Raw genomic sequence first — 25,149 nt, 5'->3', positions numbered from 1 at the left:
CAGACTGCCCTTTAGTGTCCCACCGCCAGGATCCAGGACCCAAGTCTTCTAATTCTGTGCCCTCCCTGGGGCGCTTTTGAGCAGGCGGTTCCCACCACTCTTCCATCTACCACCTCCCCCTTCTGTGTCTGTGTTGCATATAGAAACTACCACAGGCAGTTCTGCTGGAGCACAATCACCACACACAAAATCAGAGCACTGCTGAGTGATCGCTGTAAACACAGGAGGGAAGCTGCATTTAGCATTCCTGGCTTCAAGTTGATTTTAAATAATGTTATGCCAGCCCTTCGCTAAAAACAACAGACAACTCCCAGGGTGGTTTACAACAAGGCAATAAAAACAAAGAAACATAAAAACCAACAAATATGGACAAACAAACAATAAATCAAAATCGGGGGAAACAGCAGCGGAGGGAAGGTGTGGGGGAAATTCCCCTTGGGCTTTCGAGTACGGATGCCCACGCCCAGGGCCGGCGCATCCATTAAGGCGAACTAGGCAGTTGCCTAGGGTGCCAAAATGGAGGGGGCGCTGGCACGATGGGGAGCGCTGCTGGCTTCGCAGCACTTGCTCTGCCGTGCGGCTGCTGCGCCCCAATGCCACTTACCCGCGTCCAGGGCGAGCGGTAGCAGTGGCACTGGTGCAGCCCAGGCATACCCGGAGTGCCGAGGGCAGCAGCGTGTGGAGGCCAGTGGGGCAAGAGTAGCCCCTTCCCGCGGCGCACGCGCCAGAGCCGAGCCTTTGGCTCCAGACGCCGTTGCTGTGCTCTACTTCTCGGGCAGGTGGGAGCAGCTGCTGTTGCGCCCGGGGGTCCGTGGCTGAAGCCCGAGGGCGGCCAGAGGAACCCAGCCATCGACGTCGCAGGTAAGCGGGAGGGGCGCTGGGAAGGGAAGGGGGTGAAGGCTGGGCCAGGCCCGCAGGGAGGAGGCAGACGCCCGGGGGGGGCACCAGAAGGTGATCTTGCCTAGGGCACAAAAAACCCTAGCACTGGCCCTGTCCACGCCAAGTTCCCAGAAGGCCAGGCTTTGTTCAGCAATGCATTGCAGGACAGAGTCCAAAGAGCCTGAGAGAACTTTCCATCGCAACACACTCTCTACAGGAAAAATAAATGTCACCTCGGCTGTTTGTCCTCTGGCCAACTCCCTTCTGCCAGCCTATCACCTCACTATGTCTTCATCCAACCACAGTCCTTGAAAACGTAGACTCAGCCCATTTTCTTTTACATGCAGAGGGCTCCTTGTGCCTCACCTGGAGTTGTTCTTCACTCTAACAGTCAGCGTTCGATCCCTCCTAAACCAGTTCTTACTGGTCTTATATGGTCAGGCTGCCCTCTTGCATACGTGACGCCGACCTCGGCGATAATGGGCTTCCCATTCCATGTCAACGGTCGGCAAAGAAATCCGGCAAGCAAGATGGCGGCGAGGGCATCCAGGTCACCAAAGATGACCCTAGTGTTCCACCGGGTAGCTGATGTTACAGGAGGAAACTTGGGTCCCAACCAAGTTCTCAAAGTATTTAAAAAGCAACTCTCTTCAAACCCACCATCCCCCCCCCCCGCCCGGCTGCTTTTGAACTGAAGGAACGACATTCACTCGAGCACTTCAGAGAATCCACACCCTGCCTTTCTCAAGGCATCTGAAGTGCCCTGGGAGATCCTTGGCTCTTCTGCATCACCTGCTTCTTCTTCTCCTTGCCCTTGTTCTTTGAAAGGCAGGAGCCGTTTGATCAACGAGTGGCCCAGATCAAGTCTTTTGCGACTTCAAAACACAGCCCTCATTTGTACCTTTCCCCACCTCCTAACATCCAGCTGACTTCGTCCGGGAGAGTTTGGGCTCCGGAGAACAAATGAGACTTATTTAAATAGCTTTATATTTTTTAAAAAAGTCCATCATAAGCATTAACATGCAGCCCCTGTCCCTCAAAAGAAAGGAAAATTTAAAAAAGCCCACTAAAAAAAAAAGTTAGCACAAGGGAATTAAGTATTTATATCAAATACAACTCTTATATACAGTAATACCTCGGGTTACGAACGCGATCCGTTCCGGAACGCAGTTCGTAACCCGAATAGTTCGTAAACCGAACGCAATGGGCGCCGCCATTTTGCGCATGCGCAGATCGTGCGATTGCGCGCGCGGCGAAAACACTTCCGGGTTTGCGCAGTTCGTAACCCGAACTGTTCGCAAACCGAGGTGGTCGTAACCCGAGGTACGACTGTATATATATATCTGGAGATAGGAGGGAACGGGAATCCTGACAGAAAGTAAAGTTTAAAAGAATGGGTGGGAGTGATCATTATTTAAAAAAAAGGGGGGAGTTTGTTCTTCTCTCCTGCAACTGATTGCGGACTAAAATATCCATTTGAAAACGCCAAGCATCTGTTCGGTGGCAGCTGTAAGTAACATTACCCACACTCAAGACAATTTATATCTTTCCCTTTTATTAAAAAATAAACAGGCCCCTTTAAATTATTCACCAGCAAATTAAAACAGACACAACTGCAGCAGCAGAAGAAGAAGCAGCAGGAGCGATGGGGATGGCTCGGGAACCCGAGAAAGGAAGGGACCCCACCACTGCCTCTGGAGGGGAGACAATCCAAGACCTCTTCCATTGGACTGAGCAGCCAGCAATTCATGCACTGACCCAAGCAATTTTCAATACAAGAGAAGCTCTGAAAGCCTCAGGTGCTATATCAAAAGCTGCATCTATAAATAACAATAATAATAAAAAACGCAGAGATGCCAACTCTGCAAGTCTTTTCCTCCCTTCACAAAGCGGACTGCGTGCTCTCTAACTTTGGTTTCCATTGCACCTTTTCAGTGGTTTTGGACCTGCCCATTTTGCTGGCTTTCCTATTCACAAGCATTGCCTGCTTGTTTTCTGAACGGGTTTCAAGTGTTTTATATAACTGCGCTTTAAATTCAGCTCAAGTGTCTAAATACAGAGATGCGGGAGTTTTCTTTCTAAAGAGAGTTGGACCTCAGTAGCAGCTGCTGCAAAAGCACTGTCCTTTTAATGCCCTTTTCAAATGTGGAGGATTTTTTTTTGGGGGGGGTTGTTATTGGGTTGTTTTTATTTTGGTTATGTATTTTGTATTTTTATACTGTCGTTTTGTCTTGTGAACTGCCCTGAGACCTGCGGGTATACGGTGGCATACAAATGTTAACAACAACAACAACAACAACAACAACAACAACAACAACAACAACAACAACAACAACAGACCTCCTTCCTGGAAATTGCACAGCAATCCAGGGCGAAACAGCCTTCCCAGCCCAACCTCAGTTACTCTGGAAGCCTGGCATGAGACTGCAGGCCTTATTCAAGGCTGTATAAAAATGAGGCATGCCATTGATAAAAGTGGATTGGGAGAGGTTTTCTTCCTCTCTTGTGCTACTAGAACCTGGGGACTTCCAGTGAAGCTGAATAGAGTGGTTCAGGACAGAGGCAACATTCGCACCGTACATTTAAAGCACTATTCTACCACTTTAAACAGTCATGGCTTCCGCCCCCCCAAGCATCCTGGGAACCGAAGTTTGTTTGGTTGTTGCCTATTCCACACACAGAGCTACAACTCTCAGAGTTCCTGAGGTAACTCAGTCAGCAGAGCTTGAGACTCTTAACCAGGCATCCCCAAACTGCGGCCCTCCAGATGTTGTGGCCTACAATTCCCATGATCCCTAGCTAAGAGGACCAGTGGTCAGGGATGATGTGAATTGTAGTCCAAAACATCTGGAGGGCCGAAGTTTGGGGATGCCTGCTCTTAACCTTAGGGTTGTGGGTTCAAGCCCCACGTAAAAGATTCCTGCACTGCAGAGGGTTGGGCTAGATGACTTTTGGGGTCCCTTCCAACTCTATGATTCCCGGGAAGAGGGCTTGATCGTTAAACCACTCTGGGAATGCTACCCCTGTGAGAGAAATAAAGGTCTCCTGGCAACTCTCAGGACCCTTAAAAAAACAAAATACAGTACAGTTCCCAGGATGCTTTGAGAGAAGCCAGGAGGTGGTTTAACAGGGCTTTAAATTTATGGTGCAGGTGTAGCCAGAAAAGAAAGAAGTAGTAATTCTTCTTCACACAGCACATGATCTATGGACTTCACCTCCACAAGAGGCTTACCTTGTCCAGGGTGCTGATTCAGCAGCCAGCCTCTTTTTAATGTCCTTCCATTAGTGCTGGCTTATTATTATTAATTACATTTATATACCACTTTTATCTTCCAAGGACCTCATGGTGGTTGTTCTCTTCCTGCCCATTCCACTCCATCCTCCCAAAAAGCTCATGAGGGAGGTTAAGGCTAAGAGATGGCGACAGGCCCAAGGTCACCCTGCAAGCTTCATGGCTGAGTGGGGATTCGAAACCTGGTCTCCCGGGTTCTAGTCCAACACTCTAACCATTACGCCATACTGCCTTCCAACGGAGGGCTCGTTTCTCAGAATTTCTGAGGAGAAGGAAACGCTCCGCTTTCACAGAGTGGTCTGATGAGTTTGGCCATTGCACTCGATTCAAATGGAAACGAAAACATGCTTAGCCGCTAACAAAGCCGTAGATCAATGAAAGCTATTGTGTGTATTTAAAAATGGGAAGCTGCCACGGTGCTGTTATAACAATGTGGGCCGAGGGGGGGGGAGGGATAGTGTTAACAACAGAGCCATCTGCTGTACTGCAGTGAAACTGCATTAAAAAAAACAAAACAGGGTGGAAAGGAGAGATGAACTTCGGAACTTATTTTTATTTAAGGAAAAATCAAAACAAGGATTTTGAGAACCCCGCAGTGTTAAATTAACCAGCAGCCCCGTTCCAGAAGTTCTGTAGGAAAGGCTGCTAATTCTGCAGGGCTAACTGCCTACTTAAGGGTTATTTTCTGAATTTGTTCCCTACCCTTCACCGTAAGGTCTGAGTGCGGGTTACAACAATATAAAAATACATTAAAACCAGTTTCAAAAATTAGGAACCAGAAGAATAGGGTGGGTCCTGAATATCTATGGGTGGTATTTAGCCAAGAGTTATTCAAAGTAAACCCGCTGAAATTAATGAACGTGACAAAGTTAGGCTCATAAATTTTAATACGGCTACTCTGGGTAAAGCTTAGCTTAATACCACCCTTTATTTTAGGAGTCAAAGGGGAGGGTGGAGAGGTACATCATCGGATCTGCCTGGGATCTGGGCCATTGTACGTGCTGTCGTAGATGTTCAAGCTTTTTGGTTCAATTTTTCCTGCAGTGTCCCCTAGTCCTGTTATAGTAGATCTGACTGCTTTTCATATGGCCTCTCTTTCATCTTGCCTTGGTGCACTCTGCCCCACACAAGGCCTCCCACAACCTGGGCTGCAGTGGGCTTTGTTGCCAAAAAACATCGGGTCACAACAGCCATTTATTATATCATATACTCCAAAATTTCCAGGCCAAAAACTGTGCGAGTCACGTGACCCGCACAAGATCGCGGTCCCGAGGAAAGTGCAGGTGATGCAGGGTGGGGGATAACAAGCAACTAGCAATTGTATTTATTAAATAATAATAATAATAACAAGGACAGATCCTGAAGCTGAGGCTCCAATACTTTGGCCACCTCATGAGAAGAATTATGGTGCTGGAGGAGACTCTTGGGAGTCCCATGGACTGCAAGAAGATCAAACCTATCCATTCTGAAGGAAATCAGCCCTGAGTGCTCACTGGAAGGACAGATCCTGAAGCTGAGGCTCCAATACTTTGGCCACCTCATGAGAAGAGAAGGCTCCCTGGAAAAGACCCTGATGCTGGGAAAGATGGAGGGCACAAGGAGAAGAGGACGGCAGAGGACGAGATGGTTGGACAGTGTTCTCGAAGCTACCAACATGAGTTTGACCAAACTGCAGGAGGCAGTGCAAGACAGGAGTGCCTGGCGTGCTCTGGTCCATGGGGTCACGAAGAGTCGGACACGACTAAACAACAACAGCAATAATAACAAGAAATAATGGAAGTTACCTGCCATCATGGCTACAAGGCTTGCTTTGTAGACATTAGTAAGCGATCCCAGCTCTCCTGTCCCCAAAATAGTTTTCATATGAGCTTCTCCACAGGCCTGACGACACTGACGTATTTCTTCGTAGAGACCTAGCGGAAAGGAAACAAAATTCATTTATAATAATAATAATAATAATAATAATAATCGCAGTAGTAGGGACCCAGGTGGCACTGTGGGCTAAACCACTGAGCCTAGGGCTTGCTGATCAGAAGGTTGGCGGTTCGAATCCCTGTGACGGGGGGAGCTCCCGTTGCTTGGTCCCAGCTCCTGCCAACCTAGCAGTTCGAAAGCACGTCAAAATGCAAGTAGATAAATAGGAACCGCTACAGAGGGAAGGTAAACGGCGTTTCCGTGTGCTGCTCTGGTTCGCCAGAAGTGGCTTTGTCATGCTGGCCACATGACCTGGAAGCTATACGCTGGCTCCCTCGGCCAATAATGCGAGATGAGCGCGCAACCCCAGAGTCGGTCACGACTGGACCTAATGGTCAGGGGTCCCTTTACCTTTACCTTTAATCGCAGTAGTAATAATAATAATAATTTTAAATTTATATCCTGCCCATCTTGCTGGGTTTCCTCAGTCACTTTGGGCAGTTTACAACATATATAAAAACACAACAAAGCATCGAACACTTAAAAACAAAATATCCTATATGAGCAACAAACAAACCAATAAATCAATAGAAACCAATAATAACAACAACAATAAGAATAACAGTAATAAACAGTGTGCAGTTATAGCCAAATTAAAATAACCGCCAACCCCACCTAAACATATAACTCTTGTTTAGCATTAAATTCCTGTTCTAGCTCAATTGAAGAATGCTGCTTCATTCTAAAAGAAAAACCCAACAGCTAAGTTTAGTGTCACTGATCTCCTGTCTTGGAATATTCTTCCGACAGATATCCTCACTGCTAACTTTCCGGCACTTCCTAAAGACCTTCTTATACTGACACACCTATTCTGTTGATTAAACTTTATTCAGATAGACTCATAGAACTGAAGGGTGGGAAGGGACCCCGAGGGTCATCTAGTCCAACCCCCCCGGCCATGCCAGAATCTCAACTAAATCATCCATGACAGATGGCCATCCAACCTCTGCTTGAAAACCTCCAGGGAAGAAGAGTTCACCCTAAGGAGTTCATTTCCACTTTCAAACAGCTCTTATTGTCAGAGAGTTCTCCCTGATGTTTAGTTGGAATCTTCTTTCTTGTAACTTGAAGCCATTGGCTCGTGTCCTTGCTTCCAGAGCAGGAGAAAACCAGCTTGCTCCATTGTGACAGCCCTAAAGATATTTGAAAAAGGCTATCTTATCTCCTCTCAGTCTCTTTTTTCCCCCAGGCTAAACATACCCAGCTCCTTCAACCATAAGGCTCGTTTTCCAGGCCCTTGGTTGCCCTCCTCTGCACACATCCCAGCTTGTCACAGCATCTTTCTTAAATTGTGGTGCCCAGAGTTCAACTCACTGTTGACTCATGTGAAGCTTGTGGTCTATGTAGTAGACCCCTAGATCCATTTCATATGAACTACTGGCAAGCCAGGTGTCCCCCCATCTTGTATTTGTGCATCCAGTTCTTCTTGCCTAAGTGCAGAACCTTACATGTCTCTCCATTGAAATTCTTTTTGTTGGTTTTGGCCCAGTTCTCCAGTCTGTTAAAGTCATTTTGGGGGAGGCTGCACTCTTCCGTATCCAAAGGCTAGGTGTTCAAAGCTTGGATCCTAAGATGCGGTGGTAAAAGTGTTGGGCTAGGACCTTGGATGCCAGAGTTCAAATCCCCACGCAGCCATGACGTTTACGGGATGACCTTGGGCCAGTCACCATCTCTCAGCAGACTTACTCCACAGGAGTAGGGTAAAAAGGGGGGGGGGGTCAAACCATGTACACCAGGCACGTCCAACAGGTAGATCGTGATCTACTGGTAGATCACTGGACCTCTGTGGTAGATCACTGGCTCCCCCCATCATCCCTGACCACTAGCCCTGTTAGCTAGGGATGATGGGAGTTGTAGTCCCAAAACATCTGGAGGGCCGAGTTTGCCAATGCCTGACGTAGGGTGCAGATGCAGTAAATAATAAATAGGAAATTCAGAAGATGAAAACCTCTGGTCCCCTGCTCCCCTGACAACACATCCTACATCGTTCAAGCCACTCTACAGAGGCAATGGTGGCTGCTTCTTAAGCTAACATTTTAGGATTGAAGCCCATGTTCAGCGCTGCATCACATTCTTTGTCCCTTGGCCGTGGTATATTAGTAGGGGTGGGGGCAAGCTAATGCGTGCGAGAGAAAATCGTGTGGGGTTTTTTAACATTTTCTTTGCACTAATGGAAAATTGTTAGGGGAAAGTCAACTATCAGAAAGGAGTTCAGTAACTCCCGTGCAAGGACTCGGCTCCTAAACTCAAAGAGGGAGCCGACACAAAGCAGTTGCTTTTATATTCCAATCCATTAGAGAGCACTTAAAATAATTGTTAAAAGACCAGGCTTAGACAAATTATAGTTCAAGTGGCGTGAAGATACTCAACAATAGGTAACAGCAGATTTAACTTAAAGCTTGGCGTAATTGGACGTACACTAAAGTACTTAACATTTTCAGCAATTTTTGTAATGTATTAACAACGTGGGGACTTGTTCCGAATGGCCACCAGTCATCCATCAAGCATGACCCTCAACTTTGCCATGGGCTTTTAAAAAAGCTCTTTAAAAAAGGGAAAGGAAAGACAGGAGAGACTGAGGGTGCTGCTGCTGCTGGAGAGAATCAAGGACGTTTTTCACCCACATTACGAATTTTACAAATGCAGAGTGCGCCGTAGAATTTCAAAGCAAGTGTGCTATCTAATAGCAGGTGCAAGAGGCAATTAACACACTCACAGCATTGTAAATACCCCCCCCCCAAAAAAAACTTCCAGCCAGCCGATAAATAAATCAACAGGGGCTAGTCTCGCTAGGGGTTGGCAGAAGAGGGAATCCAGCTGCTTTCTGTACTTCTGTGTTAAGAACACAAGAAGAGCCTGCTGGATCAGGCCAATGGCTCATCTATTCCAGCATCGTGTTCTCACAGCATACAACCAGACACCTGTGCGAAACAGGATCTGAGCACAAGAGCCCTCTTCCCTCCTGTGGTTTCCAGCAACTGTTATTCAGAAGCATTTTTCGAACCAGAGCAATAGCCACCACAGAACCGCCAAGTGTCCCTATTTTCCAGGGAGATCTCTGATTTAGAGAAGCTGTCCCGGGTTCTGATTTGATCCTGGAATGTTCCGCTTTTCCTATGTCCCTATTTTCATTGGAGAAATGTTGGAGGGTACGGAGTTATCTGACCCCTGAGCCGTCTGAAGGCAAGCTTGTATAGGGAAGGTTTTGTGTTTTTTAATGGTTAATTATATTTTTATATAGGGACCCAGGTGGCGCTGTGGTTAAACCACTGAGCCTAGGGCTTGCTGATCAGAAGGTCGGCGGTTCGAATCCCTGTGACGGGGTGAGCTCCCGTTGCTTGGTCCCAGCTCCTGCCAACCTAGCAGTTCGAAAGCACGTCAAAATGCAAGTAGATAAATAGGAACCGCTACAGCGGGAAGGTAAACGGCGTTTCCATGTGCTGCTCTGGTTTGCCAGAAGCGGCTTTGTCATGCTGGCCACATGACCTGGAAGCTGTACGCCGGCTCCCTCGGCCAATAATGCGAGATGAGCGCGCAACCCCAGAGTCGGTCACGACTGGACCTAATGGTCAGGGGTCCCTTTACCTTTACCTTATATTTTTATATATGTTGGAAGCTGCCTAGAGTGGCTGGGGCAACCCAGCGAGATGTGTGGGATATAAATAGTAAAATATTCATGGAATGGGACGTCCCTATTTTCATTTGCCGCTTCCTCCGCCGCTGCCCCACAGCAACGATAAAATGGTGCGGGACGGGGAGATAACTATGTGCTCTCCTCCCTTGAGCTCCCTGGAGGAAGGGAGGGTGGAAATAAATAAATAGCCCGCTTGAGTTCAACAGAACAACGATGCTACTTGGTAAAAGAGCCCTTTAGCACCACGTCTTCCAGCTAAAGAAAAGTTGCATTGTAATGGAAGGATGCTAATTGTACAAACACAGAGCTTAGTTACTGGAGCACTGTCAGCATTTAAAGGCAAACCATTCAAGGTACATTAAGAGAAAACCAATTACAGAGAAAAGCCTTCTCCTACTGTATTAAAAAGCTTGCTAATTAATAGCATTCCAGGGAGACAACTCGCAACAGCAATCTAAACGGTACTGAGTGTGCAGTGAGATTCTGCGAACACCAATTAGAAAACACAGAGATTCTGTTGTCAGGAACCAAACACACTTTCCTTCTTTCTTTTCTTTTTTACAATAACACTGGGCCAACAACCCCTCGAGTTCTTTTTAACAATTCTGTTTGGAAATAATTAGAGCGCTGGCACCCATGTAGTTTCCTTTCCCCTCCCCATTTCACATTAAGTTAAGACAAAAGCGGGAGAAAATTTGTTTTTCACAATATTCCTTTGCGGAAGGAAAGCTTTGTTAAAAAAAAAAGAAAAAGAAAAGAAAATCTTGCCGATACACGGGCCTGATCGTTGTCAGCGACAAATGCATTGGGGTAACGGGCTCCCCCTGCCATCACGAGACAGGCTGCAGCAAATTGTGCAAAAAGAGGACAAAGGCTCCGGGTTCAAATCCCACATAGCCAGGGGAAAGGATCAGGAAAAAGACCTGTGCTGATTAGCTTCTGGGCTCAAATTGAAGTGCTGGCATGGTACAAATAATAAAGTTATTATGATTACGATTGTTATTATTATTATCAGTTGTGCTTCAACTACAAAAGAGTTGAAATACAAATAGTTAAACAACATTGGGTTAATTTTTGGCTCATAATATCCAGAGCCCGAGGTAACCCAAGGAAGCTGGAAGATGGGAGATTCAGGACTGTTGTCAAAAGGAAGCAGATTTTCATTTGAGTGCGTTGTTAAATCGTGGCATTTGCTACCTTAAGATGGAGCGAAGGCTGCCATTTTGGATGGCTTGAAAAGGGGACCAGACAGATAATCATGAAGGAAATGTCCACGGGTCATGATGGCTATAATATCTCCAGTATCAAAGGCAGTACTGCATATGCCTCTTAAAAAATACCAGTTGCTGGGGGTCACCAAGGGACACGTGCTATCGTGTACATTTTCTGGGCAACCAGTTGGCCACTGTGAGATCAGGACGCTGGACCAGACAGGCCTTTTGGTCTCACCCAGCAGGGCTCTCCTTAAGTTCTTGCGACCATTTTTCTGTCAGGACTCCCTTAACGCTCACCTTCCCACTGGCCTGTCAGGACTAAGGTTCTGTTAATGACAATGTCGATCTCTCTGGCGCCATCTTCCACGGCGAGGCGGATCTCCTCCAAGCGGGTTTTCAGATGTGTCTGTCCTGCTGGAAATCCGGTTGCCACTAAGAGAAAAGGCATACACAGTGCAATTTATTAGAATACCCACAGGATCCTGGCCAGCTAGTCTTGGTGCAAGCAGAGAGGTAGGCAACAGGTATGAGCTTGCCAGATCTATAGAACTGGTTCACCACAGTCAGGTATTTCCCACAATCCAACCATCCACAATCCCTCCCAAATTTCCAGTCTCTGTTTTTCCTCAACAAAAGGGGGAAGTGTGAAAGTAAGAGACTGAACTAGCACCACACATGATATTCTAAAACAGAAGAGGCCAGCATGGTGCCCTTCAGGTCTGTTGAGACTACAACTCCCATAATTCCTTGCTGTTGGGTTGCGCAGGCTGGGTTTGATGGGAGCTGGCAAACCCTGGTTCACATATCGATGATTTCCAAGCATTCTGCCCTCATGTAATATAAACAGAAAAGGGGGGAAAGGAGAGCTGCAACAAGCAAATTAACTTTCATCAGCGCTGCGTCACATGCATATATAATCTTATTCGTATGCCACCTTTCCACAGCTCAAGCCATGCTCAAGAGAAGCAAAGCTACAGGGAACCAGGCAGAGGGCCTTCTCGGTAGTGGCGCCCGCCCTGTGGAATGCCCCCCCCATCAGATGTCAAAGAGAAAAACAACTACCTGACATTTAGAAAACATCTGAAGGAAGCCCTGTTTCGGGAAGTTTTTAATGTGTGACATTTTAATGTATTTTAATCTTTGTTGGAAGCCGCCCAGAGTGGCTGGGGAAACCCAGCCAGAAGGGCGGGGTACAAATAATAAATTATTATTATATTATTATTACTCAAGGTGCTTTACTAGATAAAAAACCCACATAACTACAACATAACAAAAGTAGTTATAAACAATGAATAAACTATTTAAAAATATAAAACCAAACTGAGCAATCTCCACGTAAATTTCACAACGAAGTCTAAATTAAAACACAAACAGCAAAAGCAGCAACAGCCCCCACAACAACAAAAACCCCAAACAGTGGTACACATTGTTGTCGCAGCCCCTATACCAGGGGTGACTAATAATCTTTGGCCCGGGGGCTGCATTCATCCTTCGTCAATCCTCCGAGGGCCACATAATAGGAATCCATGCGGTCAACTCAGGCTCCACATGAAGATAGAGGGCCTATACTAGGGCATTTAGACTCCCCTCTTGAAACACAGGAGGAAAGCTTACCTGAAGCTACTGGAATGTCACACCCAGCAGCCTTGAGTGCTTTCACTGCATCAGAGACTCTTGCTGGATAGACGCAAACGGCAGCAGCAGTAATGCCTGGAAACAGATCAAGGATATGGTCCACTTTAGTTTCCAACTCACTTTCAGGGCCAGCCTTGCCACAAGGCAGGGCAAGGCCCCTCTCCACCATCAGAGGGCAGCAAATTGCCAAATGCGTAGATTATATACAGTGGTACCTCGATTTACAAAGGCGATCCATTCTGCGGCGCTCTTCGCAAGTCGAAGCGTCCATTTTGCGCATGCGCAAAGCGCGATTCTGCACTTTGCGCATGTGCAGACCGCGTGCGCCACTTCTGCGCACGCGCGGCAAAAATACTTCCGGGTTAGCAGAGTTCGGAAGTCGAGGCATTCATAAGTCAAGGTACCACTGTATATAATTTCTCTGGCGGGGCATCATTTTGCTTTCCTGTTTCACAAACAGTAACCCTAAGGGCCCATCTCTCCCATTCCCCAAAGCAAGAATTCAGTGTTGAGAAATTAAATATTGGATTCATTAAGAACTGTGTTCTGCTGGATCAGGCCAAAGGCCCATCTAGTCCAGCATCCTATTCCCACAGTGGCCAACCGGATGCCCCTAGGAATCCTGCGAACAGGACCTGAGGGCAACAGCCCTCTATCTACTTGTGAGTCCCAGAAACTGGCATTTGGGGGGCACGACGCCTCTGGCAATGGATGCAGAACAAAGCCACATCTTATTATGTACTTCCCGCTTCTCTTGAGCATCGAGAAGTTCCAGAGTTTCAAATCCCTGCAACACACCTGACAGCTACTGCATTTTTGTAATTCTAGCTTTATTTGCTAGTATGAAGACAGATCACAGCTGGAGACGAAGATCCCCTTTTAGAACTTATAGAAATTCTCTTTCACAGGTTTTTGCTTTTTTACTCTGACGACGTTTTTTGTTTTGTTTTTTAAATGCCCCAAGCCATATTGCATGTGCCTTTGCTGCGAATCTGTAAGAAAACCAGAAAACCTTTTGCTTATGGGTGGTATAAAAATGTTGTAAATAAAATAGAATTCTTCATTTTGTAGAAGAACCTTTGTTTAACAAAACACAAAAACTACAGTGTGCGAACAGCCTGATTTGTAGCATGGCAGATACCCACTGAAAAAGCTAGGCAACTCAGCCGAAGAACCTGCGTTATACTGCCACCTAGCTATTTTATTGTATCTGACGGAGATTTGTTTAGCAGGAGACTGAACTTGGGACCTTTTGCAGAAAAAGCGGGTGCCTCGAAAAGGCAGGCAGACACACACCCCACTTATAAATGGGTGATGATGGGAGGCAGGGAGGGGGTTTGAAGATTATCGGGCTTACTCATTCCGCGATTCCAACCATCAGGAGTAAAATTTCATAACAAAATGATAGCAAATATAACAACACACCAAAAAGGGGACAACGTTTCGGTACTATAACGAGATTCGCCTAGAATCATTCCACCTCCAGTTCGGCCACCACTGGCCTGACCCAGCAGGCTCTTCGCATGTTCTTATGGCACTAGGAAAAATAACAAGGGAGCCTGATAGTTTCGCCTGGGTCCTAGAAACACCCCTCCCATGATTTTGCTCACAGTCCCTCTCCTGTAGCAACTTGCAAGGCTTGCAAAGGCAGGGAATGGGGTAGCTGAAACACAGCTGCCTGGGTGTCAGTTGTCTACAGTAGCTTGTAGAAAATCTGGTTTAGGGACCGTTTTTGTCCTTTCCCTGCTCAAAATTATTTCATTTGGGGCTTTGTGCTCTCGGTGCCAATCCTTAGGTAGCCAAAATGGCTATATCCATACACTTATACAGCGGTCTAAGCCGCAGAGCCTAGGGCTTTCCGATCGGAAGGTTGGCGGTTCGAATCCCCGCGACGGGGTGAGCTCCCATTGCTTGGTCCCTGCTCCTGCCAAGCTGCAGTTCGAAAGCACGTCAAAGTGCAAGTAGATAAATAGGTACCGTTCCAGCGGGAAGGTAAACGGCGTTTCCATGCCCTGCTCTGATTCGCCAGAAGCAGCTTAGTCATGCTGGCCACATGACCCAGAAAAACTGCCTGCGGACAAACGCCGGCTCCCTCGGCCAGTAAAGCGAGATGAGCACCGCAACCTCAGAGTCGCCCGCGACTGGAGTAAACGGTCAGGGGTCCCTTAACCTTAAATACAGTGGTACCTTGTGTTACTTACTGTTCCCCTTACAAATGCTGCGGGTTACGCGCTCCGCTAATCCGAAAGTAGATGCCCCTTGTTGCGACCTTTGCCCCGGGATGTGAGCGGAAGTTGACGGTGCAGCAGCAGCGGGAGGCACCATTAGAGAACACACGCCTCATGTTATGAGCGGTTCCCTGTTACGAACGGACCTCTGGAACGGATTAAGTACGTAACACGAGGTACCACTGTAGAGGATATCCCAGGCATCCCTAGACTTCAGCCCTCCAGATGTTTTGGACTACAATCCCCATCATCCCTGACCACTGGTCCTGTTAGCTAGGGATCATGGGAGTTGTAGGCCAAAACATCTGGAGGGCCGCAGTTTGGGGATGCCTGGGATATCCTAACACGGTAGCTAGATTGCTGACAGGGGCAGGTGGCCGACAGCACACAACATCTCTGCCGAAACATCTATGCTAGCTGGCTATATACAGGGTGAGTCCTTTAAAAGAGGCCCCGCAGAGTACACATGTTCCACGGGGCCTCTTTTAAGAATCACCCTGTACTACCAGGCCAGATTCAAGGATTTGTGTGGCTATACAAAGCCCTGGACCAATTTCGTCCAGGATGCTTTAAGGACAGCCCAGGCCCTTACATCCCAGGTTGATCACAGAGATCATCTCCCCCCCCCCCAGAATGGCTGGTGCAACCCAGTCAGATGGATAAGGAATAAGTAATAAATTATTATTATTACCGAACAAGGGAACCCTGCTAGTTTCCCCCCGTGTCTCAGAAACATGACTGTCTTCAACCTGAAGTTGGCCATTAAGTGTGGCTCTTCCAGCAGAGTTTTGCCAGTCGTCCTCACTGCTAACTTTCAGGCGCCTCTCAAATTCTTTTTTTTTTATGCAGAAAAGCCTATTCCGTTCTTTAATTAACTCCCACTTCAAATCATTTTTATGACCGTTTGTTTCCGTGCTTCGTTGGATTTGTATGTACCACCTCGATGTTTTATACAAGTGGGCTGCGTATAAATATTTGTATAAATATGAGTAAAATAAGGAGGTATAAGCAGGAGTGGGGAAATGTCTGCAGAAGTACAAGGGGTGGGGGGACTTTAAAAGTGGAAGGGAACCCCAGAAACAGAACTGTTGCATGCTCTGTGGCCAAAGAATGGTTAAGACTATTGGGGCAGTGGGAGGGGAATGGAAAACCAGAAAGGGAGAGGAAATGCAGTGGAGAATTCTAGAAGAGGTTAGCACCCTCAGCAAGAGTGCTCCACACTGCAACATTTTGTTGCAGTTCTCACTTCTTCAGCTGAATCCCTGTAATCCAGATCGTCCTTCTGAGCGGGTCTAACCTTTCAGCAGAAATCATCAGGCACCAGAGGATCGACCCGAGGGCGTTGGCACACGAATAGCCCATGTGTCTTTTTCCAGATACACATGACCTTAACAGAACCGAGGTTCCGTTCCTGATAAGCACGGAAAGACCTACCTTTGTCGTCCACGTTCATAGCTTGCAGCAGATCCCCTCGGATGGGATGCTTGGCTTTGTAGCACAATCTGCAGACGTTGGAAGGGGCGTCATCACCCGAAAGGGTGGTGAGGTCAATGCAGGTGACGGCCCTCAGGTGCCAAGCTGCCTTTGATCATTTAGAAATATACATATATATTAGGGAAAGGCCTTATCATATAGCTGCATGCCTAGAGAACATCTGGGACTTCAGAGGCCAGGACAGATATAGAGAGCTGGTACATAAACAAGCGACAATGAACCACAGACTCTCACTTTTCCGCCTCTCATCTATTTTCTGTGCCAGGAGGATCAGAAGCTTCTGGTGATATATAAACAAACCAGTTTGCTGAAAATGCTCCCAACCGCAGCTGACCAAACCCTGCTTTCAACAGGGATCCTTCTCACCGGTCCAGATCCTACTAGAACGTCCCCAGACCTTTTTGCACCCTAGTGCAAAGTGCTGAAAAGCAGACGTGCTATATTGAGAATGGATGTTATGAATCCAGGTCTCCTTGAGAATCATTTAGATTCCCTATCTCATGGAGAAAGCAGGGGTGGATACAAAGGATCTCTTCCCTTTTTGCTCTGAAGCGCTTTGTTTTGCTTTTTGTAAGTGTAGAAAGGAGACCCCCAAGTGCACTTTTATTGTTGTTGGAATTCCTATTCCAGCTAAAATAAATGGAATGAAAATTGAACGCATAATCAGCTCCTAGGAAAGAGATTCTGGCCTCCACAGTTGAAAAACGAGTTGTGAAGACAGATGTAGCAAAAACGGTTCCAAGAATTGGTGTGAACTTGTAGGGGGGCTTTTTTTTGGGTTGTTGTTTAACCGAGAAGCTATTTTTGCAGAAGAGGCTGAGCTATGCGAGTCTGACTACATATTCCATAGCCAAACCTTCAACAACACTCACGATATTTCAAAGAAATACGTCAGTCTAATCCAAGTTGACATTAAAACCCACTATTATCAGTTTTTAAGCAGAGACATTCAAATATCCATATTAGGGCAATGCCTTTAGCTGAGCAACCAAACGGGATTTTGTGGTATTTCAGTCGGTAATATTGCTCTAATGTGTATGTTTTAATTAAGAAATTCTTTTTATTTCGGTAAAAACAAATAAGGCAAAGCCCATGAAAACCACACAGAATATCAACCAACGATGAAAAGAGGAAGTCCGATGTTCTAGGCTGCAACAGAAGTCTAGTGTCCAGAGTCCAGACCAAAGGAAGTAATAGCACCTCTCTATTCTGCCCTGGTCAGACCACACCTGGAATACTGTGTGCAGGTATGGGCAACTCAGTTTAAGAAGGATGTTGACAAGCTGGAATGTGTGCAGAGGAGAGCAACCAAAATGATTCAGGGTCTAGAAAATAAACTCAATAAGTTTTGGACTTGAACTCCCAACAGCCCCAGTTAAGGTTGCCAGGCCCCCACGGCTGACCAGGAGTTTCCAAGTATCATCATCATCATCATTGCTTTTTTTCTGGGGTACGCAGGGGTACGCATACCCCCTAAACATTTTGTGAATCTTTGTACTTTTGTCCATTTACTGTATTTTTTTCCCAATTTGAAAAATAAAATTGTGGTGTTCTTGAGTCAAAATGAGAGTACTCAAAAAAAGTTTTTAAAGGGGGAAAAAATACACTGATAATAATATCAGAATTGTCCAAGAGGTGGCTTAGAAAAGGCACTCCTACCCACTCGTGATTCAACACATTTAAAACTAATTTGTGGTTTTGCCCCTCTCTGAGGTGCCTCAACACCCACCACACATGTACACAGAAACTTGCTGTTGGAAAAGAATCTTTTTACCAGTCTCATTACCATGGTCCTCAAAAACGAATTATTAAAAAAGGCAAGCACCATCTTTTATGTCTATAGGCAACTTGAACAAAATTCAATACAGTCGTACCTTGGATCCTGAACGCCTTGGTACTCGGACGTTTGCGAACATTCTTTGGAACCCGTTTCCGGTTTGCGAACATTCTTTGGAACCCGAACATCTGATGGGGCTTCCTTGGCTTCCAATTGGCTGCAGGAGCTTCCTGCAGCCAATCGGAAGCCGCACTTTGGTTTCTGAACGTTTTGGAAGGCAAACGGACTTCCAGAACGGATTCCGTTTGACTTCCAAGGTACGAATGTATTAAAGCCCATGGAGGTAGAACGGACGTCTGTGGAACACGAGAGCAGAATACTCAAGGGGCAAAAGGACCTTGTCAGATCACTGGCCCATCTTGTGCAGCATTAACTACACTGACCGGCAGCCAGAGTTTCAAGCAGGAGATTCTCCCAGCACCTACTTGGAGATGCCAGGGAGCAAAGCATTTTCCCTACCCCTCGGACACGACCCTCTCCTGGGAGCCACTTACCTGCCAATTCTTTTTCACAGCCCGTTGTGTCTGAATTTGAGCTGCCCGCCTCAGGACCGCTGGCTGGTTCACCCGGACTCTCGCAAGCCAGCTGAGGTCTGTGAGGAAAAGTGCCTAGTTCTGTTTAGTACATTTATTATTATTATTATTATTATTATTATTATTATTATTATTATTTATGCATTCTTATCGCATCTTATCTATGCAACCCAAATAATAAAGCAGAACAAAGACATGAAAACTAAATGGCACCCCCAGATATGCTGCTTGGTGCCTATTAAGGCCCTCTGTCCCACTGTTTTTTTCTTTTTAAATTACATGTAGGATTATTTGGGGTCCCATTCCCCCCCCTTTTAACCTGGGCAGCAGCTGGCAGGGTGGACAGATCCATGCAGAGGAATGTTCCCCAAATTGCCAAGGATTAAAGGCTACACTTTGCAATGATGATGATAAGGAGGAGGATGATGATAATAATAATAATAATAATAATAATAATAATAATAATAATAATTATCACCATCATTTGTATGTTGCCCATCTAACTGAGTTGCCCCGGCCACTCTGGCCACTTTTGAATGCATCACCCAAATTCAGTAGCCTTTCTTATCCACACATAAGTTTAATCAGAATTAGATAATGCGAGGAAGAAAATAACAATTTCAATCCCCGAGCCGTTTTGCAGTGTGACGTCCATGCCAGTTTCTCAGATTTCAAAATGTGTCACCCAGGGACTGGAAAAGTTGGGGAGAACTGCTTCACAAATAAAGTTTCCCCCCCATAAAAGTATATACAGATTATTCCTAGGTAAGCAGGAGAAGACATATTATTATTAATTGGATTTCTTACTTGCTGTACAGGGTAAGGTCCCAGGGCAGCTTACATCAATTTAAAAATAAAGTATTAAAACCTTTTTTTAAAAAAAAAATTCAGTCAAGAGAAAAGGGTGGTTTCTAAAAAAAATATGCATTTCAGGTATACAAGGCTGGGAAAGATATGCAACCCTCTGTTGGGAACTGCTGTTTCAGAGTTCAGCTTTCCAGGCAAATGCAGGTCAGAAATCTGGGTATACAGTATTGGGTGGGTGGGGGGCCCCCCGGGAGGGAAATCATGTGTGAATCATCTCAAGTACCTGCCAAAGGAGGAGCGGGGGAAGCAGCTTAGATATTCATTAAACATGGAGCGTGAATAGTACCATTTTTTATATGTCATCTGCTCCATCTAAATATTCATGGGGCTTCAGGGATAAAAGTAATTAAAGCAGTTAAACTACAGCTAATTAGCCAACTTTCTTTTAATCCTCCTCTGGAAGGAAAAAAAATGTTTTACTCCCTATGAAGACGTGTCCAAAAAAAGAAGAGAGAGTGCGGGGGGGGGGAACAATCTTCAAAACTGTATTTAGAAGTTTCATGGGAGAGTCAATCTTTCTCTCTCTCTCTCTCTTTTTTAACTTGAGGGCCTGTGTCTGTAGGCAGCTTGTCCCATTGTGCCTTAGGGTACCGCAGCATCATAACTGCCAAGTTATCCCTTTTTTACAGGGATTTTCCCTTACGCTGAATAGGCTTCCTCACGAGAAAAGGGAAAACTTGGCAGCTATGCGCAGCATAGCTGGTATTGCGCTAAAGAGAAAAGGACGTTAATAAGATAGCTTTGAACTGGATGGCTACAGAGTTACAGGCGAATTCTCTTTAATTGGTATAAAACGGTGCCAACCCACGAAGCGACGGATAGTGGAATATCTGCCCAAATGGCTGGCAATGAAGCGCTGCACTTCATGAGGGGAGAGATGATAGCAGTCTTCACAGATCTCAAGGGCTGTCACATGGAAGATGGAGGGTAGGACTCGAACGGACGGCTTCAAGTTACACTACTGAGCAAGGGGGACCCAAGGCCTGTCTTGGTAGAAGCGAGATTTCTGCAAGCATTCAGAGATACCCATTTTAGACATCTAGGGCACACTGACAGCCTAAAAAAGATGTTGGACTCCAACTCCCATTAGCGCCAGCCAGAATGGCCCAGAAGACAGGGATCATGGGAGTTGTAGTTCAATACCACCTGGAGGTCAGAGGTCCCCATCCCTGGCCTAGAACCTCCACTAAGAAAGATCAAGTAGCCAATAATGGGAAATGGGCTCACCACTAACCCGGAGACACTGGCTGCTGCCAGTCAGAGTAGACAATAATGGGCTGGAGGGTCAACTCATCCGATCTGGTATAAGAGAGCTTACCATGTTCCCTACAATTCTCAGGATTTATTCACAGGGCCTCCTCAGTTGTGGTCCCAACACAATTTGTCTTTTGAGGATGCCCAAAACCTAGGGCTGGATTTCTACCCTCAGGCAGTTCTTCGGTGATATTTTGCAATTGTAGATGAATGGTGACTTTCTGTTCTATTCGCAGTCGTGAGCGTTCTTAGAATTTAATCTTTGATTCTTTTATATATGCATTGAGTTTTTGTTTGCTTTTTTTGGTTGTCTTTTAAAAGAAGCTCGTAGGACTCGTTAGCTTGCCTGAATGAGCCTGGACTGCTAACCTACATATGTGATGGTTTTGCCTTCCAATCTCTACATTTTTGGGATATTGTTTTTCAAATACATATATCCTGATTAGAGTTATAATTCCTGCATAGCAAGGCACTAAACCAGGCATAGGCAAACTCCAGCCCTCCAGATGTTTGGGACTACAACTCCCATCATCCCTAGCTAACAGGACCAGTGGTCAGGGATGATGGGAATTGTAGTCCCAAACATCTGGAGGGCCGGAGTTTGCCTATGCCTGCACTAAACCTATTACTGCCTTTTCCTTACTCGATCTTTGAACTTGCGAGTTTCTTTTACTATCCCTATATACTCAAAGTGTACATACACGTACCAAATCTGGTGCCGTCAAGATGCTTCTGGACTAAAACTCCCAAGACCACTGCTCATGCTGGCTAGGGCTGATAAAAGATTATTATTATAATTACTTACTAAATATGTATAAACCCTTGGGGTGTCTGGGGTGGAAGGGTGTGGTAGTAGCTCTGGCAGGGTGCTCCTTCTGGTGTAATATGTTCACCTTTTGTATGTATGGTGTAATATGTTCACCTGTGGCTGCTAGAAACTGTCAGCATGCGACAGTGGCCACACCCTGGGAATGGCTTCGACCAGGTGAGGGTAGCCAATGGGTCTAAAACCCTTGGTGAGTTAGGGACATCCCCTCCAGCAGATTGAGAGGATGAGACCAAGAGTCGGTCAAATGGTCAAGAAGGCATTTTCTGCACATGCTGTAGAGGGAAGTGAATGGCACCGGTGGGGCTTGTCAACCCGGGAAGGTAGCCCATCTAGGAGAAGGAAAACTCTGGTCCTAAACCTCTGCTGTTGTCTTTGTCCATGGAGTTTTCTTGGCAGGGATACTGGAGTGGCTTGCCAGTTCCTTCTCCAGGTGGATCACGTTTAGTCAAAACTCTCCACTATGACCTGTCCATCTTGGGTGGCCCTGCATGGCATAGCTCATAGCTTCTCTGAGTTATTCAAGCCCCTTCGCCACGACAAGGCATTGATCCATGAAGGGATCAATTTCTTAAAGAAATCAGCTCTGAGTGCTCACTGGAAGGACAGATCCTGAAGCTGAGGCTCCAATACTTTGGCCACCTCATGAGAAGAGAAGACTCTCTGGAAAAGACCCTGATGTTGGGGAAGATGGAGGGCACAAGGAGAAGGGGACGACAGAGGACGAGATGGTTGGACAGTGTTCTCGAAGCTACGAACATGAGTTTGACCAAACTGCGGGAGGCAGTGCAAGACAGGAGTGCCTGGCGTGCTATGGTCCATGGGGTCACGAAGAGTCGGACACGACTAAACGACTAAACAACAACAACAACAAAACCTCTGCTGCCTTGTGGGATATCTTCAGGAGATGAAAAGGCTCAGGAGTAAAACCCCACAGAAATCTGGAATGGAGTCCCTAAGACAGTTTGGATGGCACCTTGTATGCCTCCTTCTGGCAACTCCCGCAGCCAAGCTGATGTGGTCCAAAGGAAAGTAGAGCAATATGTTTGGCATCAGCCTCCCTAATGATTGGATGATGCCTTGCATGCTGGTGCCAAATGTATTGCTCTGCTTTCCTTTGGACCACATCAGCAAGGCCGGGGGGGGGGGTGCGTGGTCTTGATGTCCTGGCAGCCGAGGACCTCCAGACACACTGCTCAGGCTTGCACCCCAGGGAGGTCACTTTGGAGCTGGTAACGCAGCAATTTGATTTCACCCTCAGAGGCACTGTCTCTCAAAACAGGCAGGGTGTATATGTATATGTATATGTATACATAATAATAATAATAATAATAATGTGCAGTTTTTGCAAGAGGATCCATGCACCAAATTTCCACCAACGTACTAAACCCACGTGCGATTCAGATAGATCTGCTCCCCTGGTGTGGACTTTAAACCCTTTCATAACAAGAGGAATTTTTGCCAAGGATGAGCAAAGGTAAAGGGAGAAGGGAGGCAGGGAGGAAAGGGAAGGCAGCTACCTCTAGAATACCTGTGTAGCGGAAGGAGTTCAGATACTACGTGGACTCCCACAACCGCCCGTCACAAGCTGCAGTCTCTTCTCTCCCCAACTATTACAAAATTTTCTTCCTGGGGTCACCAGCAGGCTTGGGCAGTAAATAAAGCACACTAAGGCACAAGTTCCACTGACCTCAGCAGTGTTGCCTCTCATCTGCAGTTAGCATGCTGCCCTTAGATTTGGGAGACCAGGGTTCAAATCCCCACCCAAACAAAGCTCACTGGGCCATTTGCCAGCTCTCAACCTGACCTACCTCGTCTGGCTGTTGTGAGGATAAGACAAAGCATGCTGCTTTGAGCTGCCCCTCTGAGGAAGGACAGGATACCAATAATAATAATAATACTTAATATACTAGTGCTTAGGATTGCACTGCATGCTCTCACTGGATAGCAAATCTTATTAGCAGAATTTAAGGACATATACAGAAAATTGCACTGTTGGATACTGTATGAAGACAGTGGAATCCTTAAATATTTTTGGATTCTGGGATGCAGGGTCTTGCCAAGCCAGTTGAAGAGTGGGACACACACACCCCAAAATACGCCAGTCCTGTTGCGCCTGGGGGGTCACCCCTAATGAATGCGCCCCCTGACAGCACCGCTGCGCATCCTTAATCAGGCTGGCACAGGATATCCCAAACCCTGGTGAACTCAGTGGGGCTTCTCCTGCAATCCCAGCCCCCCATTGACTTGGAAGTAAGCCACGCTGACTTGAGCAGGGCTTGCGTCTAAACGGGCACAGCTGGGATTGCTTGTGAGTAACCACGCGCGGGGCTTGCAGCGACCCTGGCGCCTATCCCCCTCCCGCTCCGCAGTGACCCAAGCAAGCCTTACCTAGTGCCGTCCCCTGGTTCCTAGCAGCCATGATCGTGGCAAACCCGCCTCTCCTTCCAGAGCAACGAGCTTCCCGCACTTCCTCCTCCTCTTCCTGCTGCCTCAACCCGCCTCCCACCCGTGCAAAAGTGTCTTTGCAAAGTCCGCGCCGAGTGATGGGAGGGGGCGATGCAAAACAGGCCTGTCTTTTTGCTGCGCTTGCGAGCCGGCCTCAATCTTTCGCTGTTTTGTTTTAAAGTGCAATGTTTCCTACTGCTTGTTTGTTTTGAGTTCTCCCTGCAGCCTGATTTGACTCGGGAACACGTGTCCCTCATTTGCCATGGGAACCTAGGAAGCTGCCTTTGGATAGAGTCAAAAACCATCGGTTCTCCGCCTTGCTCAGTCTTGTCTGCGCTGACTGAAAGCAGACACACGGTTTCCAGGCAAGGGTCTTCCCCTTAGTCCTATATGGAGATGCCGGCGCGGGCTTGAACTTGGGACCTTCTGTATTCAAGGCAACCTACAAATACAGCAGCCCCTAAATTGCGGGGATTCTCTCCGCAGAAGTGCGTTTAGCACTTTCATGTACAGCTTTCCTAGTATGCTGAAGTCACACCTCTTTAACCTGGCCTTTGGCACTTGGGTGTGTGTGTGTGTGTGTGTGTGTGTGTGTGTGTGTGTGTGTGTGTGTGTGTGTGTTCCACTTTAGTTGCAAGTGCAATTTGTTTCAAACTGAAGCCAATAAGCAGTCTTTGGCAAAAAGATACCTGCATTGCATTCCTCCAAGGAGCTCAAGGTGGCGTATATAGCAGATGGAACAGGGTTCTGGGTTTCCATCCGACCCTCACCTTGAGCCAATTTCAGGGGAAACATGGGGAGATGGGGGGGGGACTACCCAGCCTCTTGGCCTTGCCAATCAGGTTGGTGGTTTGAATCCCTGCAATGGGGTGAACTCCCATTGCTTTCCCAACTTTTGCCAACCTAGCAGTTCAAAAAGCATACCAGCACAAGTAAATACCATAGGTAGCGTTGTGGCAGGAAGGTAAAGGGCACTTGTCACAGAGTCCCGTGTGCCTGAAGCAGTATGGTCATGCTGGCCACATGACCTGGAA

General features: G+C 46.7%; 1 protein-coding gene across 1 annotated transcript in view; it reads right to left on the bottom strand.

Moving 5' to 3' along the window:
• DERA (deoxyribose-phosphate aldolase) overlaps positions 1-24,297 on the bottom strand; it is a 46,368-nt gene extending 22,071 nt beyond the window's left edge. The window contains exons 1-6 of the mRNA XM_035127592.3: positions 24,059-24,297; positions 18,682-18,779; positions 16,291-16,438; positions 12,608-12,703; positions 11,291-11,425; positions 5,956-6,084 (exon numbers count right to left, since the gene is read on the bottom strand). Coding sequence (XP_034983483.3) covers positions 5,956-6,084; positions 11,291-11,425; positions 12,608-12,703; positions 16,291-16,438; positions 18,682-18,779; positions 24,059-24,089 — 637 coding nt within the window. The 5' untranslated portion in view covers positions 24,090-24,297. The remainder of the gene's footprint in view (positions 1-5,955; positions 6,085-11,290; positions 11,426-12,607; positions 12,704-16,290; positions 16,439-18,681; positions 18,780-24,058) is intronic.
• Positions 24,298-25,149: the final 852 nt, after the last annotated feature.

This window comes from Zootoca vivipara, chromosome 9 (genome assembly GCF_965207765.1).
Source record: "Zootoca vivipara chromosome 9, rZooViv2.hap1.1, whole genome shotgun sequence".
In the NCBI taxonomy this organism is placed as follows: Eukaryota; Metazoa; Chordata; class Lepidosauria; order Squamata; family Lacertidae; genus Zootoca; species Zootoca vivipara.
Note: the sequence above shows the minus strand (reverse complement) of the source record. Positions and strands in the feature narration are given on the sequence as shown.